Raw genomic sequence first — 19,294 nt, 5'->3', positions numbered from 1 at the left:
GTATCACAAAGCTGTAATCATCATGACAGTATGGCACTGGCAAAGAAACACATAGGTCAATGGAACAGAATAGAGAACCCAGAAAGGGACCCCAAAATGTATGGCCATAATCTTCAACAAAGCAGGAAAGAATATCCAATGGAAAAAAGACAGTCTCTTCAGCAAATGGTGTTGAGAAAACTGGACAGGGACATGCAAAAGAATGAAATTGGAGCACGTTCTTACCCTGTATACAAAAATAAACTCAAAATGGATGAAAGACCTAAATGTAAGACAGGAAACCATTAGAATCGTTCAGGAGAAAACAGACAGCAACCTCTCTGACCTTGGCCAGAGCAACTTCCTACTAGACATGTCTTTGGAAGCAAGGGAAACAAAAGCAAAAATGAACTATTGGGACCTCATCAAGATAAAAGGCTTCTGCACGGCAAAAGAAACAATCCACAAAACTAAAAGGCAGCCTACAGAATGGGAGAAGATATATGCAAATGACGTATCAGATAAAGGATTAGTATCCAAAATCTATAAAGAATTTATCAAACTCAACACCCAAAAAATAAATAATCCACTGAGGAAATGGGCAAAAGACATGAATAGACACTTTTCCAAAGAAGACATACAGATGGCTAAGAGACACATGAAAAAATGCTCAACATCACTCATCATCAGGGAAATACAACTCAAAACCACCATGAGATATCACGTCACACCTGTCAGATTAGCTAAATGAACAACTCCAGAAACAACAGATGTTGGTGAGATGTGGAGAAAGGGGAATACTTCTGCACTATTGGTGGGAATGCAAACTGGTGCAGCCACTCTGGAAAATAGTACAGAGGTTCCTCCAAAAATTAAAAATAGAACTACCCTACGACTCAGTAATTGGCACTACTCAGTATTTATCCAAAGGATACAAAAATGCTGATTCAAAGAGACACATGCACCACAATGTTTAGAGCAGTGCTATCAACAATAGCCAAATTATGGAAAGAGCCCAAATGTCCATCAATTGATAAATGGATGAAGAAGATGTGTGCGTGTGTGTGTTGGGGGGGGGTGTGTGGTGTGTGTGTATACATCTGTACACACATGTACACACACACACACATATATATAATGTACACATACATACAATGGAATATTACTCAGTGATCAAGAAAGAATGAAATCTTGCCATGTATTATGCTAAATGAAATAAGTCAGTCAGAGAAAGACAAACATGATTTCACTCATATGTGGATTATAAGAAACAGATGAAGATAGGGGAAGGGAAGGAAAAATAAGGTAACATAGAAGGAAGCAAACCATAACAGACTCTTAAATAAAGAAAACAAACTGAGGGTTGCTGGAGGGGAGGTCAGTGGGAGGGATGGGCTAAACAGGTGATAGGCATTAAGGAAGGCACCTGTTGGAATAAGCAGTGGGTGTTATAAGTAAGTGGTCAATCGCTGGATTCTACCCCTGAAACCAATATTACACTATATGTTAACTAACTTGAGTTTAAATAAAAATAAATACTTTTTAAAAAGGTGACAAGGTGTATTTGACCTTAATTATGAAAAATAAGAAAAAATGAATATTAAGGGTATAGACACATACTACACATAAATATTATGCATGTTGACAAGAGAGAAGACAATAGAGATGATCAGAGGCCAGAAGTATTCCAAATGTGATTTCCTGACTGCTAAGATTGTGGGAAATCAAAAAGATATCTGTAAACTCTATTCTTGATATTTTATAATTTAATGAGAGAACATTATTCAAATATCAAAACTTACTACATATAACTCATTTCTTCTGCTATGATAGTAGGTACTGTATAATCGATCTGAAAGACAAAAAGTGAAAAAAAGGCAACTAGAAAGAGGAGCAAAGCATCAAAGATTTCAGACATGTTTCACAATTTCAAAGAGTTAGAAATCTCTCCTTTTGCATGGCTGAGTCTAAGACTTTCTCTTATACGTGCAAAGAACACATGTCAAGTTTGTGAGGAAATCCTCCCCCTCCCTCAGATTAATATGATATAGAAAGTCAAAAGTCATTGAACTCCTCCAAAGTATCTTATGATGGAAACTTACTTGTTTCATATCCAGTGGGCCAATATTGGTTATGTTGTTTAAGCGAGCCTTTCCAATAACAGTTTTTGAAAACTGAACTTGTGCAGTGATATTTTCAACTTCAACAGAATAATAGTTATTGTTTGTTATATTTAGTGTGTTCTGTAAAAGAAAAGGCAAAAAATGTATAAGCATAACAAATATGTATCCAAAATCAATTTAAAAAAATGACTTCAGAGGTGCCTGGGTGGCTTAGTCCATTAAGCATCCAACTTCAGCTCAGGTCACCATCTCAGTTTGCGGGTTTGGGCCCCACGTCAGGCTCTGTGAGGACAGCTCAAAGCCTGGGGCTTGCTTTGGATTCTGTGTCTCCCTCTCTCTCTGCCCCTCCCCCACTCATGCTCTGTGTCTCTCTCTCAAAAATAAACATTAAAAAAATGACTTCAGCTGTGGCCACACTTCAGTTATTAGGAGGAAGAAAAATATTGCCAAAAATATCAAAGGATATTAAATAAGCTAATTATTTGGTTTTATGATGAATACTATGTACATAGTATGCCGACAATAAGCACACAATTAAAAATTAACAGGTTTACGGGGCGCCTGGGTGGCTCAGTCAGTTAAGCATCCGACTTTGGCTTAGGTCATGATCTCACGGTTCCTGAGTTCAAGCCCCGCATCAAGCTCTGTACTGACAGCTTGAAGCCTGGAGCTTGCTTCAGATTCTGTGTCTCCCTCTCTCTCTCTCCTTCTCCCCTGCTTGTGCTCTCTCTCTCAAAAATAAATAAATGTGAAAAAAAAATTTAAAAATAAACAACAGGCCCAGAAAATGTACATTACAGGAATATAGAAAATGAATGTTAGAAAATGTATTTATGGCCTTAGAAAAATTCTATAAAAATAATTTTTAAATTTCATCTGAATTTCTACTAAATGTTAATATATAAATATCTTCACAGACTATATTAGTAATGTATTTCCTATTCTATCAGGTACAAAAATGATCATTTAAAATGTTAAACTACTTCATATAAACTTTTTTGTCTAAAAGAAATTGGTATTTTAACTTATACATGAGTAGAGATTTCTACTGGGTCACTTTGGAGAAGAAATGGGATAGATTCAAGTCTACTTGTTGGAAAGAAATGGAGCTATATCATTTCTGTACTTAACAGCAGGGGCAATTTCCACAATTCTAATTCACAGTTATGTCAAATTATTTTAGAAAATGAGCAGTGGGAAAAAAATGTTAAATCAAGAAATAACAGATAACAAAACATCTAAAACAGTCATCACAAATGAAAATCAATAGTAACTAAATGATGAATCTTAAATATTCATAAGGCAGATTGTAATGGTTACCATTTATATACAAAGAGCCCTCACAAACTGAAAAGAAAACGACAAAATCTTTAGAGGTAAAAACAAACAAACAAAAAAAGTAAAGCATATGAATAAACAAATCAAAAGAGTACAAATACAATTGGCCAAGAAACACTTAAAAACCCTCAAATTCATTTAGAGTTAGGGATAAGCTAGTAAACTTAATATTCATTAAACTAGTAAAGCTTGTAGAAATCAACAAATTCTATTCTTGGTAGGGATTTGAGCACAAGGGTCAATTTTTACATTACTGGGAAACGTGAAGCATTGCAGCCATTCTGGTAAGTAATCTAGCAATATCCATTAAAATAAAAATACATATAGCCTTTGACCTAGCAATCCTACTTTTGAGCATTTATTCCAAAGAAATAAAAACATCAGGATGTGAATGAGAATAGTGGCAAAAACAAAAAGAAAAGAAAGTGAATGACCATCCACAAAAATGATTAGTATTAAATTATTGCATGGAATATTACGCAGCCCATTAAAAAGAATGTAGTAACTCTAAGCCAGAAATTCAGGAGAGATTTCTACAAGGTATTAACAAGTGAGAAAACCAACATGCGTAAAATATGTACAGAATATTCTTTTGAAAATAAATATTACTTTAAGAAAAGCTGACAATGTGAGCTTATATATTAATATAAATATGGAGAAAGATGAAAAGATGCAATAAGGGATAAGTGGAAAGAAGAATCTTAGTAAAAAAGGATTAAAAAAAGAATGTACTAGTGACCGGCAATTACATGATCCCATTTATGTATTAATTTAAATCATAGTTATAAATGTAGAGTTTTTTGTTTTTTTTTTAATTTTCTAATATAGTAGAAATAATCTTTACCTAAATATATAAACATTTTTATCTACTTGGCTCTTAATACCCATGTCAATTTAATTTCTAGACACTGCAGGAAAGAGATTGTTAATTTGAGGTCAATGGACCTTCTGATACAGGCCAAAGAATGGGATTCAGAAGAATCTTGGAATCCTTTATACATGCAAAATAATGTTGGTATAGGTCTTTTTCTGAAGTGCCACATATTAAATTACTATTGATCCAATATTAAAAGGATCAATCATATATTGAAGGCTAGAAAGATAACAAAGATAAACATTAAGAAAGACAAAAAAAAAGGACAAAAAATTTAGTACTATCAGACATATTGTTACTGAGAGCAGTGAGAATCCACTTAATTTGTAAGTCAAGAGAGCATAAGCATAAGCTTTCAAATAATGATTTAAAAAAAAAAAAATTTTAATGTTTGTTTATTTTTTGAGAGAGAGAGAGAGAGACAGAGTGTGAGCAGTGGAGAGGCAGAGAGAGAGAGAGAGATACACACAGAATCGGAAGCAGGCTCCCAGCTCTGAGCTGTCAGCACAGACAGCAGTGTTTTCCTGGACAGTAAAACACTATGGATATTTCCCCATATACTAATTTATAAGAGAAATCAAACAGGCACTTGTACCTTATCTTTAGACACAATACAGGAATAATCTGTTAAAACGGTAAAAATTGTATTTCACCATATATAAGGAAAAGAAAATGTTACCTTTATAACATTTATAGAATCAACCTACTTTTAACACTTTGCAAGAAGCTATTCAAAGGCTGAAAAGTAAACGGACTATAAATATTCTTTTGTCAATAACAGTTTAGTTTATTTACCATTTTAGAGGCAACTTCAAATGCTAAATGATTCTGTATACACAATCACCAGTACTTACTATTTGCCATTTTCGGCACAACCAGAAATGATAGAAAAGATCAACAGCAGATATACAGAAAGCAAACTGACCAGTGTCACATTTAATATTCTCTCAGAGGGACAAAAGTGTACTTAATATAATAAAGGAATGTAGTCAAATATTTTAATGTAATTTTGTACTTACCGTGATATTTAAATATACTGTACGCTTTTGAACATCATAACTGACGTATGCTGATTTTACGCCAATGTATTTCACGTCAATAGAGCGAGGGAAAAGGAAAAACACAGCCAATCCAGAAAGGAGCAGACAGACAAACACAGAAGCCATCACATACAGCTTTCTGAAAACAAAAATGAGAGTATGAAAATACATGTGCATCAAAAATTACATAATGAAACATTTAGAGAAGATATTTTCAACTTGAATTTTTCCCCTATTATACCAGCAGGAAAAGATGTATAATTTTACCATTTTTTTATATTATAAAAGTTAATTAGTAGTGTTGGGTCTGGTCTATAAAGTGTTAAAATGTTCTCCTTAAAAGATGTATGTACCTTTTTGGAGACTGGGATTTCAGGATTACTGAAGGCAGAATATTAACTACAGTGATTCCTAAACGAGGCTGCACACTAGAATTAATTAAGCTGGAGAACTTTATAAAAACAGGGATTTCAAGAGTCCCTTCTCTCCCTTCTGAATTTAGCAGAGCAGAATTTTCATGTGAGTTTTGCCATTATATGATTCCCAAAGTGACTGCTCATCAGAACCACCTGTGAAGCCCTTAAAAGCATAATGACATAACCACATGCCTCATCAATCTCACTAAGTCTCACTAAGACTTTTTGAGTCTCCTCATCCCAAAGTATTTATGTACTCAGTTTTTAAAATATTGTTTACATTAATCAACTCTGTTTTGATGATGCTATTAAGCTGTTTCTTGAAAATCAAGAAAGGGGATAATAATATGCAGATATAAGACAAGAAAAAAAAAAAAAAAAAAAACTTCCATGCCTTTCCTAGTCTTCTAACTCTCCTTGACAGGTATCTCTTCCATCTCCCGCTCTTTATTTCCAATCTCCAGAGATAAAAATTGCCTCTATCTTCAATTTTATCCTCAAAATAGGGTTTCAAAGTAAAATTTTCCTGGTTTCTCCAATAAACACCTCTCAGCTCAAAGCCCACAGCACCTTTTATTTTTTTTTTAAACTAGGTCTTTTATATTACTTAATCTTTTCTTTATGTTCTAGTCATTAAATAAATTCTCATTTTATCCTTTCTCCTACTTTCTCTTCCCCACCAATTCCCAAATGCCTTAATAGACGTAATCTTTGCCTGCCCCACAACTGCTATTTCAGATGAGTCTTGCACATGTTTTATGTTTCTGAGTATTTTGTCTAAGAAAAGAGAACAAAATGGTTTAAAAAAAAAAAATAAAACAAAGATTCGCTAAGTCACTACTACTAGGCCCACACTACTGTTTTGAGCAAACAAAGACGTTCCCACTCACTCACTCTAGATTTCCTCGAAACCTGAGTAGGGTGATGATCACTACTAGATCACCTACTGAATAGTTCAGCACACATTTATAGTACCTACTCTACATCAAACCCCTAAAAAAGGTATAAAAAAAGAGTTCAAAAATCATGACTAAAAAAATCTGAACTTTGTTGAATTTTCTTCTATTTTAGTGTTGTTATTTTTAATTAGTGCTAGGTGAGCCCGCCGTAATCTATTTAGGGTTTAGGGCCTATAAATCAGCTCCAGGTGTTAATATATGATCAATGTCCTAAATTACTCTGCACCCCAAGTTTACAGCCATGAATCTGATGGGATAAACATTCCACATAGTATTTCCTACCAAATTGAAAAACTGGCTAGTACACTGATGAAGACTATAGATGTCTATTATAAAATTCACCAGTCATCATTTTTCTTATGGCTCTAGGGACAGTAATGAATCCTAGGACGTATAGAACTGATAAAGCTATAAAGATCATGTGGCTTATTTGGACTCAAGTTACATTTCTACTTTTGCCATTTCCTACTTGCAACACTTATTGGCAATTTACTTTTTTTCTCCACTCTAAAATGTGTAGATTTGTTTTCAGGATTAAATGATACAGCTAAAATATGCAGACAAAAGCAATACATAAATATAATTTCCTAACTACCTCATCACAACTCCCCCAACTTAAAGAACCACAGTTGTTCGTAAAATATTATAGTTTCACTAAAAAATGAGTCATTGTTTTTTCATTGCACATCTGAAACTCCTAAAAATTCTTAAGGGGCTTCCTACGGTTTTCAGATTTCTTAGCTTACTAATGGTGTGGACCTTGCTATTTTCTCAAGCTTCATCTCTACCACTTTCCAACAGCAGCATTTACTTTAGGCAAACATCTGAATGCCAGCCTGTTACTCTCATCTATGCACATACTGTTCCTTCTGTCGAAACGGTCTACCTCAACTTTTTCTACTTTGCTAAGATTCAGCTAATGCTTCATCTTCTTTGGAGCCTTCCCTAATTCCATAAAATAATTTAGATTCTACCATACTCTGCTCTCATAGTACTCTGGAAATACCTCTAACAGGTAAGACAAAGGTACTATAATCACTAGCTTACATGTCTATCTCCTCGATAAATTCATAATTCCCTTATACCAAAGATACTTTTGAAAAATTTGTATCCCAGGCCTTAGAACAGTGACTGATTTCACAGGTACTCAATAGGTGTCTAGGTTGCCGTCCAACAGCATTCTTCTCTTCATATTTCATTCTGAATACTTACTATTGCTATGTATTTAAATTCACTCCTTTTTCCTGAAGTGTCTAATTTGCTGTTAACTCTTCCCATGTAGTTTTCATCTTATTCAGATATTGTAGTTTTCATTTCTAAACATTCTATTTGGATATTTTTAAAATATCTTCCATGTCTATTCTTAAGCCCCATCTCTTGAAACTACAGAATATAGTTAAATTAAGTATTTCACTGTCCTTGTCAAATGCTTTCTTCTATGCCATTTATTGGTCTGTTTCTATAAATGGTCTTTCCCATTATGGGCTATATTTTTCATCTTCTTTTCATGCTTGGTAATTTTTAATTGGATGACAGACTCATATATTTTACCATGTTGAATGCAGGATAGTTTGGAATTCCTACATATACTCTTGAGCTCTGTATTGGGATATAGTTGAGTTTCTTGAAAAGAATTTAAACCTTTTGACGTTTGCTTTTAGGCCTTGTTAAGCATGAGTACTGCAGCTTTTAATCTAGGGCTAATTCTGTTACTGTGGAAATAACCTTCTGAGTACTCCACCCGATTCCCTCTGAATTATGAGATTTTCCACACTGATTGGTGGAAACTATCTCTGGTCCTATATAGGCGTTAGGGACTGCTCCCTCTGTTTTGTTTTGTATGGTTCTTCCTTCAGCCTCAGGGGCTTTCTTCACACATATACACTGATCAGTACTCAGCTAGACACTCACAGAGTACCCAGTGGTAACTCTCTATCCTCTGGTACTTTGCCCTACTAACTGTGGTCTTGGCCTCCGAGATTCCCAGGACCATCTATCTCCTCAGTTTAGGGGTACTGCTAAGCTCTGTCTGCACTCTTTCCATTGTACTGTGATCTGATATCTTTTCCTAGATAGTAAAGTAGTACAATCATAGGGTTTACGTCATTAGCTTTCCCTTTCTCAGATATCACTGGCCTGTACTGGCTGATGTCCACTGTCTAAAAATATTGTTTCATTTATCTGTCCAGTTTTTTAGTTGTTTCAGACATAAGAATAAACCTAGTCCCTATGATTCCATCTTTGGTTGGAAATGAAAAAAAAAATTTGATTTTGTACTTGTATCACTTTGTTTTTAGGCTGAGAATCTTATTCCCTAATGACATTAGTATATAATTACTTATCTGCTTTACATAAAGAAGTTTCAAAATTACACTAACATTACTCCTAACAATGCAGCTACTGAGTACAGTTTAAGCTTTTGTTGGTAGTTATCTTTGTCATTTAGAACACATCTTCCTAGACACTGACAGTCAAAGTGCAATGTTTTCATGTCACTTAAAGTGATTCTTTCATCTGCAGTCATGCCAACAACCGGATATACAGTTAGAATCATTTGTTTCAGTTTGTTTCAATTTTTAGCATTTTTTAAATTTTACTTCCAATTTCCAAACTTTTAAATTCTATTTAAAAAAAAAAATGTACATGGTTGTAAAGTTCAAACAATATAAATATATACACATACACACAGAGATCTCACATGCTTACCTGTTCCCTCTTCCAAGTTCCCTCCCAAATTCTGAGAGTAATCAATTGTATTAGTCTTAGGTTTATCACTCCATTGTTTCTCTCTCCTTCTCTGTATGCATGTGTGTGTTTTCAGATAAAACCGTACTCTAGATATGAACTGTAGTGAAATACAGAGTTCTTCCTTTTCCATGTTATCATTGTATAGATGTAGCGTGACTTATTCTACCCGAATCCTATTATTGGACATTTATATTACTTCTAGTCCTTTGCTATTATAAAACACTGGCACGGTGGATAAAAACCATACTTTATTTGACAATTATCCTCAGGAAAACATTTTCAAAGTAGAATTCCTGAGGGAAAGGGTAAATGTGTTATGTAATTTTGCTAGATAACATCAAATTCCCTTTCACCGAGGTATGGATGTGCTCATTTCACACAGTGTTGCCAACAAAATACACTGTCAAAATTTGGAGCCTGGCTGATCTGATAGATAAAAAATGGTGTTTCAATGTTTTAATCTGTATTTCTCTTATGATCAAGACTGAACATCTTTTCACATGTTTAAAGGACATCTGCATTTCTTTCTTGTGGATGAGCTGTTCATATCTTACTTTTTGTCTGGTGGTGGCCTTTTCCTCTCAAATTGTGAAACTCCTTATAGTGTAAGGATATTGGCCATATGTTTGTGGTAACGTGCAGACATCGCTTCCCAGTTTGCCATTTATATTCTGGCTTCAACTAAGGTTTTGTTTTCAACCTGTAAAAGTTAACCTATACTTTGTCAAATTAATTAATCTTTTCTTTCCTCACTGGATTTTGAATCATACTTAGAGAGTTTTTTTTCATCCTAAGATTATAAAGGAATTAAGCCTAATTTCTTGAATATGCATAACCATCTACATAATTTATAATAAAGGGTCACATTGACTTTCTTAAATTTTTGGTTCATTTTCTTTCCAATGATACATATTTAAATATGCTGCTCTACTGATTACTTGTTTGGAGCACAGTGATCAAGAAGCATGCCAATCTGATTTTCTGTCCCTTATAAATTGATCCTTTTGCCTGGGATTTTTCAAAGGGTTTTTCTGTTTTGTTTTGTTTTTTTACCATCAAAGTCCAGTACTTTCACTAGGATGGGTAGCACACAATTTAAAATCATGGCATGTCTTTTCAGTATGTAGGTTCATGTCTTATTTTACCTCAGGGAAGTGTTCTTGAATTGAGTATTTAGTATTTGCTCAGTTTGATTCCTTTGGTTTTTCTACAGGTGCTTCAATTACATGTTTGTTCAATCTTCTTTCCTTGTGTTCTATACCATTTTACCTTAAATACTTTTCATTAATGTGTCTGTGTTTTCATTTACTCCTTTGTACGTTCTATATCCTTTGCCATACTTTCCATGGTATCTGTTTGCACTATGTTCTTTCAGTCTTCTCTTCATATCTGAAATTATTTTTTTCTAATTCTTTCAGGGGTTCATAGTCTTATTTCACGTCCTCATATTGTTTAGTCATCTCATTTCTAAGCTTTTCAATTTCTGACTCATGCTGTTCTGTCATAGCTTCTATAGGTTTCTTAAGTTACAGTTTTCATCTGTTTTTCTGATATGTTTCCATGATCTGTTAACATTTTATTTCAGTTCACATTCTTCTTCTTTCTTTTTAACTGACTTTGTGTGACACTTCACTGCAATATTTTTTGTTGCTCGTGTTTAAATGAGATGTTTTTGTACATTTCACATAAGCTTTCCATTTCCGTGAGGATGGGCCAGGGTGGCTTTCCTAAACTCCATCCTCTGTTGTAATAAAGTTTTTTTTTTTTTTTTTTAAGATGGCCTGTATATATGTCCACTTCTATGGTTCTGAGATTCTCTCTCTAGTTTTTGAAACTTTCCTCCTTTTCCCCTATTCTTTCCCTGTACAAAATGGATCTAATCCCCAATAGGCTTTTCCTTAGGATATGTCTGTCCTTTTGCAAGAGTTTTTGGTGAGTTTTCCTAAGGTCTTTGAGGGCTCAAGGTGGTCTAGTTCCTTCTGATCTTCTCAAATCCCCTTAGTGAATCTCTGTGGCCTCTGTGTACCTTTTCTGCCCTCTCTCCAAGGTACAGGAAGTGGAGGCCTCCCAGGTTATTTTTTGACAGGTTACTCCCATAAGTATTTGCTGGAAGTGGGATCCTCTTCTTTTTGGGTACTATGTCTCAGAGCATTTGCTTGGTGTATCAGGGCTCTTAGGACCTTCTGCAATTCTTTTTGTTTCTCTTCACAAATTCCCCACAGCTGCTAACACTTTCTGATCCTTGCTCTGTCTTCATTCTAGGGTGCGTAGGAGAACCTTAACACTCATTTTTGATGAAAATGTTTGTGTTTCCTACTGCTATTCTAGGTTTGTCTGTTTTAGTAAATAGATTTTTGAGAAAATTCAGATGCTATGCTGCTTTGAAGACCTTACCCCAACCAGGAATCCTTTTTTTTTTTTTTTTTTTTTAAATAATACAAAGCATCTGATGGCATAATTTAACAACCTGATAACATTTTTCATTTTAATAGTGTTAAACTAGAGTAATTACACATAATTCAAAAAGCAAAGAATACAAAAAAATTTGCTATTTTCTTATCACTTACGTCCTTCTTGGCCTTAATCTCTGATCACTATATGGAATCAATGCCACAAGCTGGTTTTCTTGCCCTAAAAGTAAAAGTACATTTAGAAATTTATTAACACTATTAATTAAAATATAGTAGATTTCTATCTAAGGGTGGTTTAGAAAGATCAGACTACAACCCAGCTCTCATCTCATTACTTCAGTAAACTGCTCTCAAATCTTCAAAAATTATCAAGTAGACATTGAGTTCTAAAAGAGGTAATTTATCTTTCAGAGCTTGATGTCCAGACAAAGTAATACAAGGAATGAGAAAGAGTAATCTTTTTACTGAAAAAAATCTAAAAAGTCCCAGCTTTCAGAAGATCTGAATTCACCAAGACTTCCTTCAACTGTGTATTTTCCACTTAGATTCTGATTTGGGTATCTGGATAAGGGCAGAAGAAATAGCGCTACCTTGCTGTCCTGAAATCACTATAACTACAGAGGTTCCTACACTATATTCTTGAAAATCAAAAGTGACACACAGAAAGTCTCATGCTTCAAGAGCTTATACAAAATGAGCCTTCCACAACTCATTTAGGCCACACATTGTCTGCATTATGTGACTCCAAAATCCATCTTTTGTTTCCTGGGTTGGGCTATATCCAGATTTAACAGATAAGTAGATCTTTAATACGCCAATTTTTCCAATCTCATCAGAACTAGGCTCTTTGTAATAACTCTTAAAGCACTAGAGTCACATTCTCTTTTTTTTTTTTTAATGACTATTTATTTTTGAGAGACAGAAAAAGACAGAGTGTGAGCAGGGGAGGGGCAGAGAGAGACGGAGACACAGAATCTAAAGCAGGCTCCAGGCTCTGAGCTGTCAGCACAGAGCCCGACGCAGGGCTTGAACTCAGGAGCCATGAGATCATGACCTGAGCCGAAGTCGGATGCTTAACTAGCTGAGCCACCCAGGTGCCCCATAGTCAAATTCTCTTTTAAAGCTTCCTGCAATGCTTCCATTATTCCTCCCTGCCCCTTCCACAACTCTCTCCTCATTTACACTACCTCCTCACACCACATTTAAATATATATTATACACATGTCTTTTTCTGTGTGTACACATATCCCGTCTTGTTTGGTGGTGTTCATACGGCTAAACTACAATCCTGCTTAAAAGTAACCTTTTAGCTCCTACGGTGATATCCATACAGCTAAATATTAACAGAGAAAAACATACAACTATGCTCACTGGCTTCATTTAGATCACTAATCTCAAGTGGCCTTTAATGTCAGTCATCATACATTACCCAGGTCACACTCTTAATCTGACTCTCCAAAACCACAATTTCAGACTTCAACTTTGTCTTCAAATCTCCAATAGCTCCTTCCCTATCCTCACTCTTAGCTCATCATGTGACAAAACAGAACTTCCACAAGCTCCCACCACCACGTCTATGCACCTACCTGTCTCTGTGTCCATACACTCTACAATCTCTATTACAAAGAGTAAACTACAGGCGCTCCTCTGTAAGAGCAGCCCCCTGCTCTTGTGTGCTACATCTAATAATTCTCCCATCTCCTGCACTATCACCTTTTTTCCTCTATGTATCATTCTCATCAGCATACAAATTATTCACTCCATCTTTTAAAAACTCCCTTTCCTGACTCAGAGCCCCCCTCCAGCTGCCGTCTCTATTCTTTGCTTATCTATATAGTAAAACTCCTCAAAAATACTACTTTCTTACTACATAACTTCACTCCTCCTATGCACTATTGATCCCACGCTATACGTGCTATATGCAACCTGCCACAGCTGCCCTTTTAAAGGTATCCAGTGGTCTCTATCCACATCACCAAATCCAATGGTCAGTTCTCACTCCTTACATTACCCGATCAGTAGCATCTAACAGTTGTACACTCTCTCTTCCTTGGTACACTTTCCACATTTATTTCCAGGACACCACAGATACAACGGAATTTCCTCCTTCTACTCTAGCTGCTTTTTCATTGTCTTTGCTAAATCTTCCTCCTGTCACTGAGTTTGAAATGTTGAAATGTCCCAAGGTTCAGCATTAGGGTCTCTTTTTTTTCCATTCACGCTGATAAGCTTGGTGCTCTCATCCAACTCAGCTTTAAGTACCACCTGTATTATGATGACTCCAGCCAAGGCCTTGCATTTGAATTCCAGACAATTATAACTAAGTCCCTACTAAATAGGTCCACTTAGATGTCAAATATAAATCTCCACACTTACATCTCTAAAACAGAACTCCTGATCTCTCCCTGGATATACACATTCAAACCTTCTTTTCACCATTTTAATTAACGGCTACTCCATTCTTCCAGCTATTCAAACAAAAATACCTTCAGAGTCATCCTTGACTTTCTACTATCCACAATCCACTTCCAGGCTGCCAAAAAAGCCAAGTGGTTATACCTCAAAATCATAACCCGATTGCCAGAATGGTCCTTTTTTTTTTTCTCCTGTCTTAGCCTAAGGCACTAATCCCTTCACCTACAAAAATCCTTTTATTCTGTATCAGGTACTTATCCCTGCAATGATAAAGCCATCACATTGAAAGGCCAACTCATATATAAACTTCCCCAACCTAATGCATTGCTTAGAAACTCTGGTATACCTTATGTGGACACTGCCCTTCCCTCATGGTTTCTCCAGGGTTACCTATCAACTTCAACCAGGCAGAAAATGAGGATGGCACAAAGTATTTTCATGATTTCTACTGTCGCCACTTCTACTAAAGTTTGTGTAGGCTACAAACAACACATGAAGATTACTCCCTTCTGAATTTCCCTATGATATGCCACAAACTGATCCCCCTCACCGCCCCCCCCCCCCCCGTATGACTCATCTTCATTTACCAACCCTTTTCATGTAGTTCCTCTTAAAAATAACTAATTAGGGCATGACTGGCTTGCTATTATTCTTTACATCGTGAACTAAAAATATTAGGTCACCAAATTACTTAAATTGTTCCTAGCGCCCAACGTGATTATGACCAAATAGGACTAAAAATTTTCAGTCAAAAGACACTGCATATCTAGTATCACAAGGGGGAAAGAAAACAATACTAGCCGTAGAGGGGTGGTTTTCATTACTGCTTTGTAAACCTGAATGTGTTTATGGTTTTTTTTTAAATGTTTATGTTTGTCTCTTTGTGTCCGTTTAACTGAAGATAACTGATACACGGTTTTAACTTTAATCCTACAAGTTTTTAAAACACAAAGGGCTGTGCTTTGATCTATGGGTTTGCTATCATTACAAATTCATTACAAATCCAGTGCAAATGCCTGGAATAACTCTTTAAAGGAAAAATAACACAGTAACACATACCCCTAGGAATTCTTCCTGTTCCTTGACAAGTGGGACAAGTGACACTATCTCTTCCTGTAAATTCCACATACGGAAACTGAGAGACATCTCCACCTCTTCCATCTTCATTATGGACTTCATTATTAACCAGTCCATTCCTCATATTTTCAGTTGATGTGACTCCATCATAAGCATCTTCTTTATTTGAATGCAAAGGCAACTGAGAAAAAGACTTTCCCATGTCTAAAGAAAAAGAAATATCTTACGATAAAATCAGGGTAAAAGTACGTACACTCAAGAACATTATGGGATTTTTATACCAATATAATTAACATAGAGCAAACTTCAAGGGAATATTCAAATTACTTTTTGGATTAGAATTATATTTAATCAGGGTAACAGTTGAAACAAGGGAGCCAAGAATCCAAAGTGTTTTTTTCTAACAAATTATAAAATGGTATCATATCAGACTCATGATGAGAATGGGCTCTCAAACATTAAAATTGCACATAAGTTTGCACTTTCTAGGGTTCTCTGAAAAGAAAGCGGTCTTCACTGGAATACAACAAAAACATATTGTACCTTTAAACCAATTAGCACTAAAGGCTAAAGTTGCTTTAGGCAGATTATGACTGTTATTATATTGGATCACCAGGTAAGTTTGAAAGAAGACTTTAACTACCTCTTGTTCCTCCTCAGTCTGTACTTTCTAGGTGCTTAAATTCTTCTTTCCAGCTTATCTCTTCTCAGGCAAAAGACCCTGAGGGCCAAGCATCCTGTGATGGTAAGCAAAACACGCCCTTCAAGCAATAAGGGCTTTCCAGACCCCAAGACAATTATCGATCTGAACTTACTGGCTACCTGCACGTACCCATCCACCTTTGCCCATTTTCCTTATATAAACTCAGAAGTATTTTTAGCACTTTGGAGACAACCTTTGTGACATTAGTCACGGTCTTCCCATGCTGGCCTCACTGAAATAAATTCTTCTCTTGTTTTGCTACCATTTGTCTCTCTGCCTTTGGATATTGTTAGTGGTGAGTGGTCGAACCTCGTCAATTTGGGACCCTCGGAACCAGGTGCTCTTGTACCCCTAAACCGTGGTTCCAAGTCAAAAGTAGTACTTTTCTGGGGCGCCTGGGTGGCTCAGTCGGTTAAGCATCTGACTTCGGCTCAGGTCAAGATCTCATGGTCCTTGAGTTCGAGCCCCAAGTCGGGCTTTGTGCTATCAGTTCAGAGCCTGGAGCCTGCATGGGATTCTGTGTCTCCCTCGCTCTCTGCCCCTCCCTCACTCACGCTCTGTCTCTCAAATAATGAATAAATGTTTAAAAAAATTTTTTTTAATTTTTTAAAAAGTAGAAGTAGTACTTTTCAGCCTTTTAAAATTCATGCGCTTTGTGATAAATAAAATCCACAATCCTTCTCATTCTCACATTTCTAGCTTGAAACTTTTAAACTTTCAACAAAAACAACTCAAAACCAAATCCCGCAGATTTGTCTTTCATTCAACAGTTGACAGAGTTGAAATTTCAAAATTACGTTGAAACTAATATCCCAAGGTATTTAACAGAATTCACCAATACAAAGCAACATTTAGAACAATTAATTTCAAAACTTTAGGGTGACAGTATCAAAAATAACATGGGTAAAATTTAAATTTACATTTAACATAAACTTAAAACCAAGTAAGAATAAGTGGTAGTACCTACATATATACCATACCTATACAAAATCACCTCCGCAGGTACGTAATGCAAGAGGACTGCAGTTGAGTCATACAATTTTCAGGATGAAATGAACTTAAAAGTCATATAATCCAATCTGCTGATATTCTCAGGGGAAATTAACAAAAAGGGAAAGCAGAATTACAAATAACGTTTCTGCTCTTTCCAAATTTGACCATTTATCTTTTATCAGTTCCTAAAAATGTATTATTATAGACATTCATACAAAGAGATAAGCATGTCTTTTAGAAATTCTCATTGATTTGAGTAAGGAAAACTGACACTCAGTAATTCAAGTTATAGCATAATATGGAGAAAAGTTTACTTTTTAATACTGGCATGCCACCCACATCCTGGGATCATTCAAACATAGTATATACAGCAGGATAAAAAATATTCACAACCAGATCAATTTAAAATTGTAGAAAGATGAAGGTGCTTATTTTCACTATTTTACTATTTTAAAAAATCTATGTACACATTATCCATGTAAGCTGAAAAACATAAATGATCTATAACGTCCACAAATGGATCATCTTCTCTTGGCTTGTCTCAGTGACATTAAACCCAGGCCAAACCAATTTGCCAGTCACAGGTGGTTCAGGGGTGAATTAACATCACTATCTCCACACACTGACCTTGGGACCTGTCTGGAATATCAGTTAGGCAGGGATCAGGGGCCTCAGCAGTGTGGCCACCGAGCCATCCTTTCTGGGATCTTAGCACAACAGGAGTGTTAAGATGTATCCCAAAGAATCCTTGGGGGGAAGGGGGGTGGGCGGGCAGGGAGACACAGAGGGCAAGATCAAGTGGCTCTCAGTCTGGACCTGTTTTCTTTCTGTATCTAACAGTTGTCTTGATGAGTCTGCCTCTGACAGGTGTTTATTTCAGCAACACTAACTGACAAGCACCAGACTTAGGCACTAGGTATCCCCGCCCTCCCTACTGGATATTCCTCACATCAAACAGTATTTAGCCACTTTTATTCCTAAAAACCCATTGGTTTATGAAGAGGTGCTACACCCCCCTTTCTTTTCCCTATATGCAATGTTTTCATCGCAATCTCTTACTGAAAACCCAACATGAATCAAGACTTAGCAGAGAGAGGGGGGAAAAAGTACAGCATTCCATCCAATCTAAATGGGTCGTTTTCTTCTATGATAACGAAAGCCGGCACCTTTTGTAAGCTGCATGAACAAAACACAGCACACAGCCTACTCTGGAAAGGTTAAAGATAAGATCAAAGCAACCGTGCAAAAAAAAAAAAAAACTAAAGAAGAGCAAAAGCAGGGGGCACCTGGCCGCCCAAGGTGTGGGAACCTGGAATCAACCCTAGGCAGGAGACTGGGTCCGGATAGGTGGTGACACAACACCGCCATTATCCAACCCTGAGCGCCCCCTGGGTCGCTGGGCTGGGCTGGCTCCCCTGCGGCCTCCCCTGTTCTACCTCTTTCCTCCCGCTTGACTCTTCCCAGGACGCCTCCGCTGGGCTCTACTCCGAAAAAGGGACCGAGGGCCTGCGCGTTCAGATTACTCACCGGCACGCAGAGCCCTGCGCAGTCCCGAGCTGCTCCGGCGCGCACTGGCCAGGGGATAGGGTCACGGGGTCTGCAGTCCCGATCGCTGGGGCTGGGACTACTGGCCTACAAGCGGCAGCCGCGGATTCGGAGCGGGGGAGGGGCAGCAGAACGACGGCTTTGGCTGAGGCCTGGCGCTGCTGCAACCTGCGTCCGCGCCTGCGCAGAGCTCTCTCCTAGGAGGTGTGTGACCCAGCAGTGCGCACGACGCATGCGTTTTTCCTCCGCCCTGCTAACGTCCGGAAGGGCAACTATGATTGTGCACCCTCCAGGTTATGTTACCTTGGTCTCTCTCAAGTCTTGAAGGTAAAAATTGGCCGCTCTCGCCCTGGAAAATTTAAAAATAATAGTACTTCCCTTTTCTTTCTTTCCTTTTTTTTCTTTTTTTTCCTGTCAGGCCTTTTCCTTTTGCAAAGGGGGAAAAAACATGCATTATCTACTTCAAACCCTCAGCTAAGAAGCTTTCTATCCACGCCTTGCGAGTCGTCCCTGATTGACACTCGGCGACGCTGGGAGTAGGATAAACTGGTTGGTAGACACGCGTCTGACAGCCGAAAAATCACATCATTTAAAATTTAGAAACTAACCCAGTAGAAGGAAACCAAGCTTGGCAGGAGCCCTAGTTTTGTTTGTTTTGGTTTTGCTTGTGTTT

The 19,294-nt window shown here is 36.8% G+C and overlaps 1 protein-coding gene and 1 long non-coding RNA gene across 4 annotated transcripts in view; one reads left to right on the top strand and one right to left on the bottom strand.

Annotated features, from left to right (window-relative positions):
• Positions 1–18,689, bottom strand: part of TMEM106B (transmembrane protein 106B) — a 29,705-nt gene extending 11,016 nt beyond the window's left edge. Inside the window, exons 1-6 of one of the 2 annotated variants that reach the window (XM_049641552.1) lie at positions 18,604–18,689; positions 15,363–15,584; positions 12,045–12,108; positions 5,334–5,493; positions 2,082–2,222; positions 1,782–1,831 (exon numbers count right to left, since the gene is read on the bottom strand). In XM_049641552.1, coding sequence (XP_049497509.1) covers positions 1,782–1,831; positions 2,082–2,222; positions 5,334–5,493; positions 12,045–12,108; positions 15,363–15,582 — 635 coding nt within the window. In that variant the 5' untranslated portion in view covers positions 15,583–15,584; positions 18,604–18,689. Of the gene's footprint in view, positions 1–1,781; positions 1,832–2,081; positions 2,223–5,333; positions 5,494–12,044; positions 12,109–15,362; positions 15,585–17,063; positions 17,257–18,603 lie in introns of those variants that run through there. The other variant, XM_049641553.1, reaches the window with a different exon arrangement.
• A 94-nt stretch (positions 18,690–18,783) lies between these two features.
• The window catches only part of LOC125929955 (uncharacterized), a 46,011-nt gene continuing 45,500 nt past the window's right edge, over positions 18,784–19,294 (top strand). For both annotated transcript variants that reach the window (XR_007460013.1, XR_007460012.1), the window contains exon 1: positions 18,784–18,948. This is a non-coding gene — a long non-coding RNA (uncharacterized LOC125929955). The remainder of the gene's footprint in view (positions 18,949–19,294) is intronic.

The sequence above is a fragment of the Panthera uncia genome, chromosome A2 (assembly GCF_023721935.1).
Source record: "Panthera uncia isolate 11264 chromosome A2, Puncia_PCG_1.0, whole genome shotgun sequence".
NCBI lineage: Eukaryota > Metazoa > Chordata > Mammalia > Carnivora > Felidae > Panthera > Panthera uncia.
Note: the sequence above shows the minus strand (reverse complement) of the source record. Positions and strands in the feature narration are given on the sequence as shown.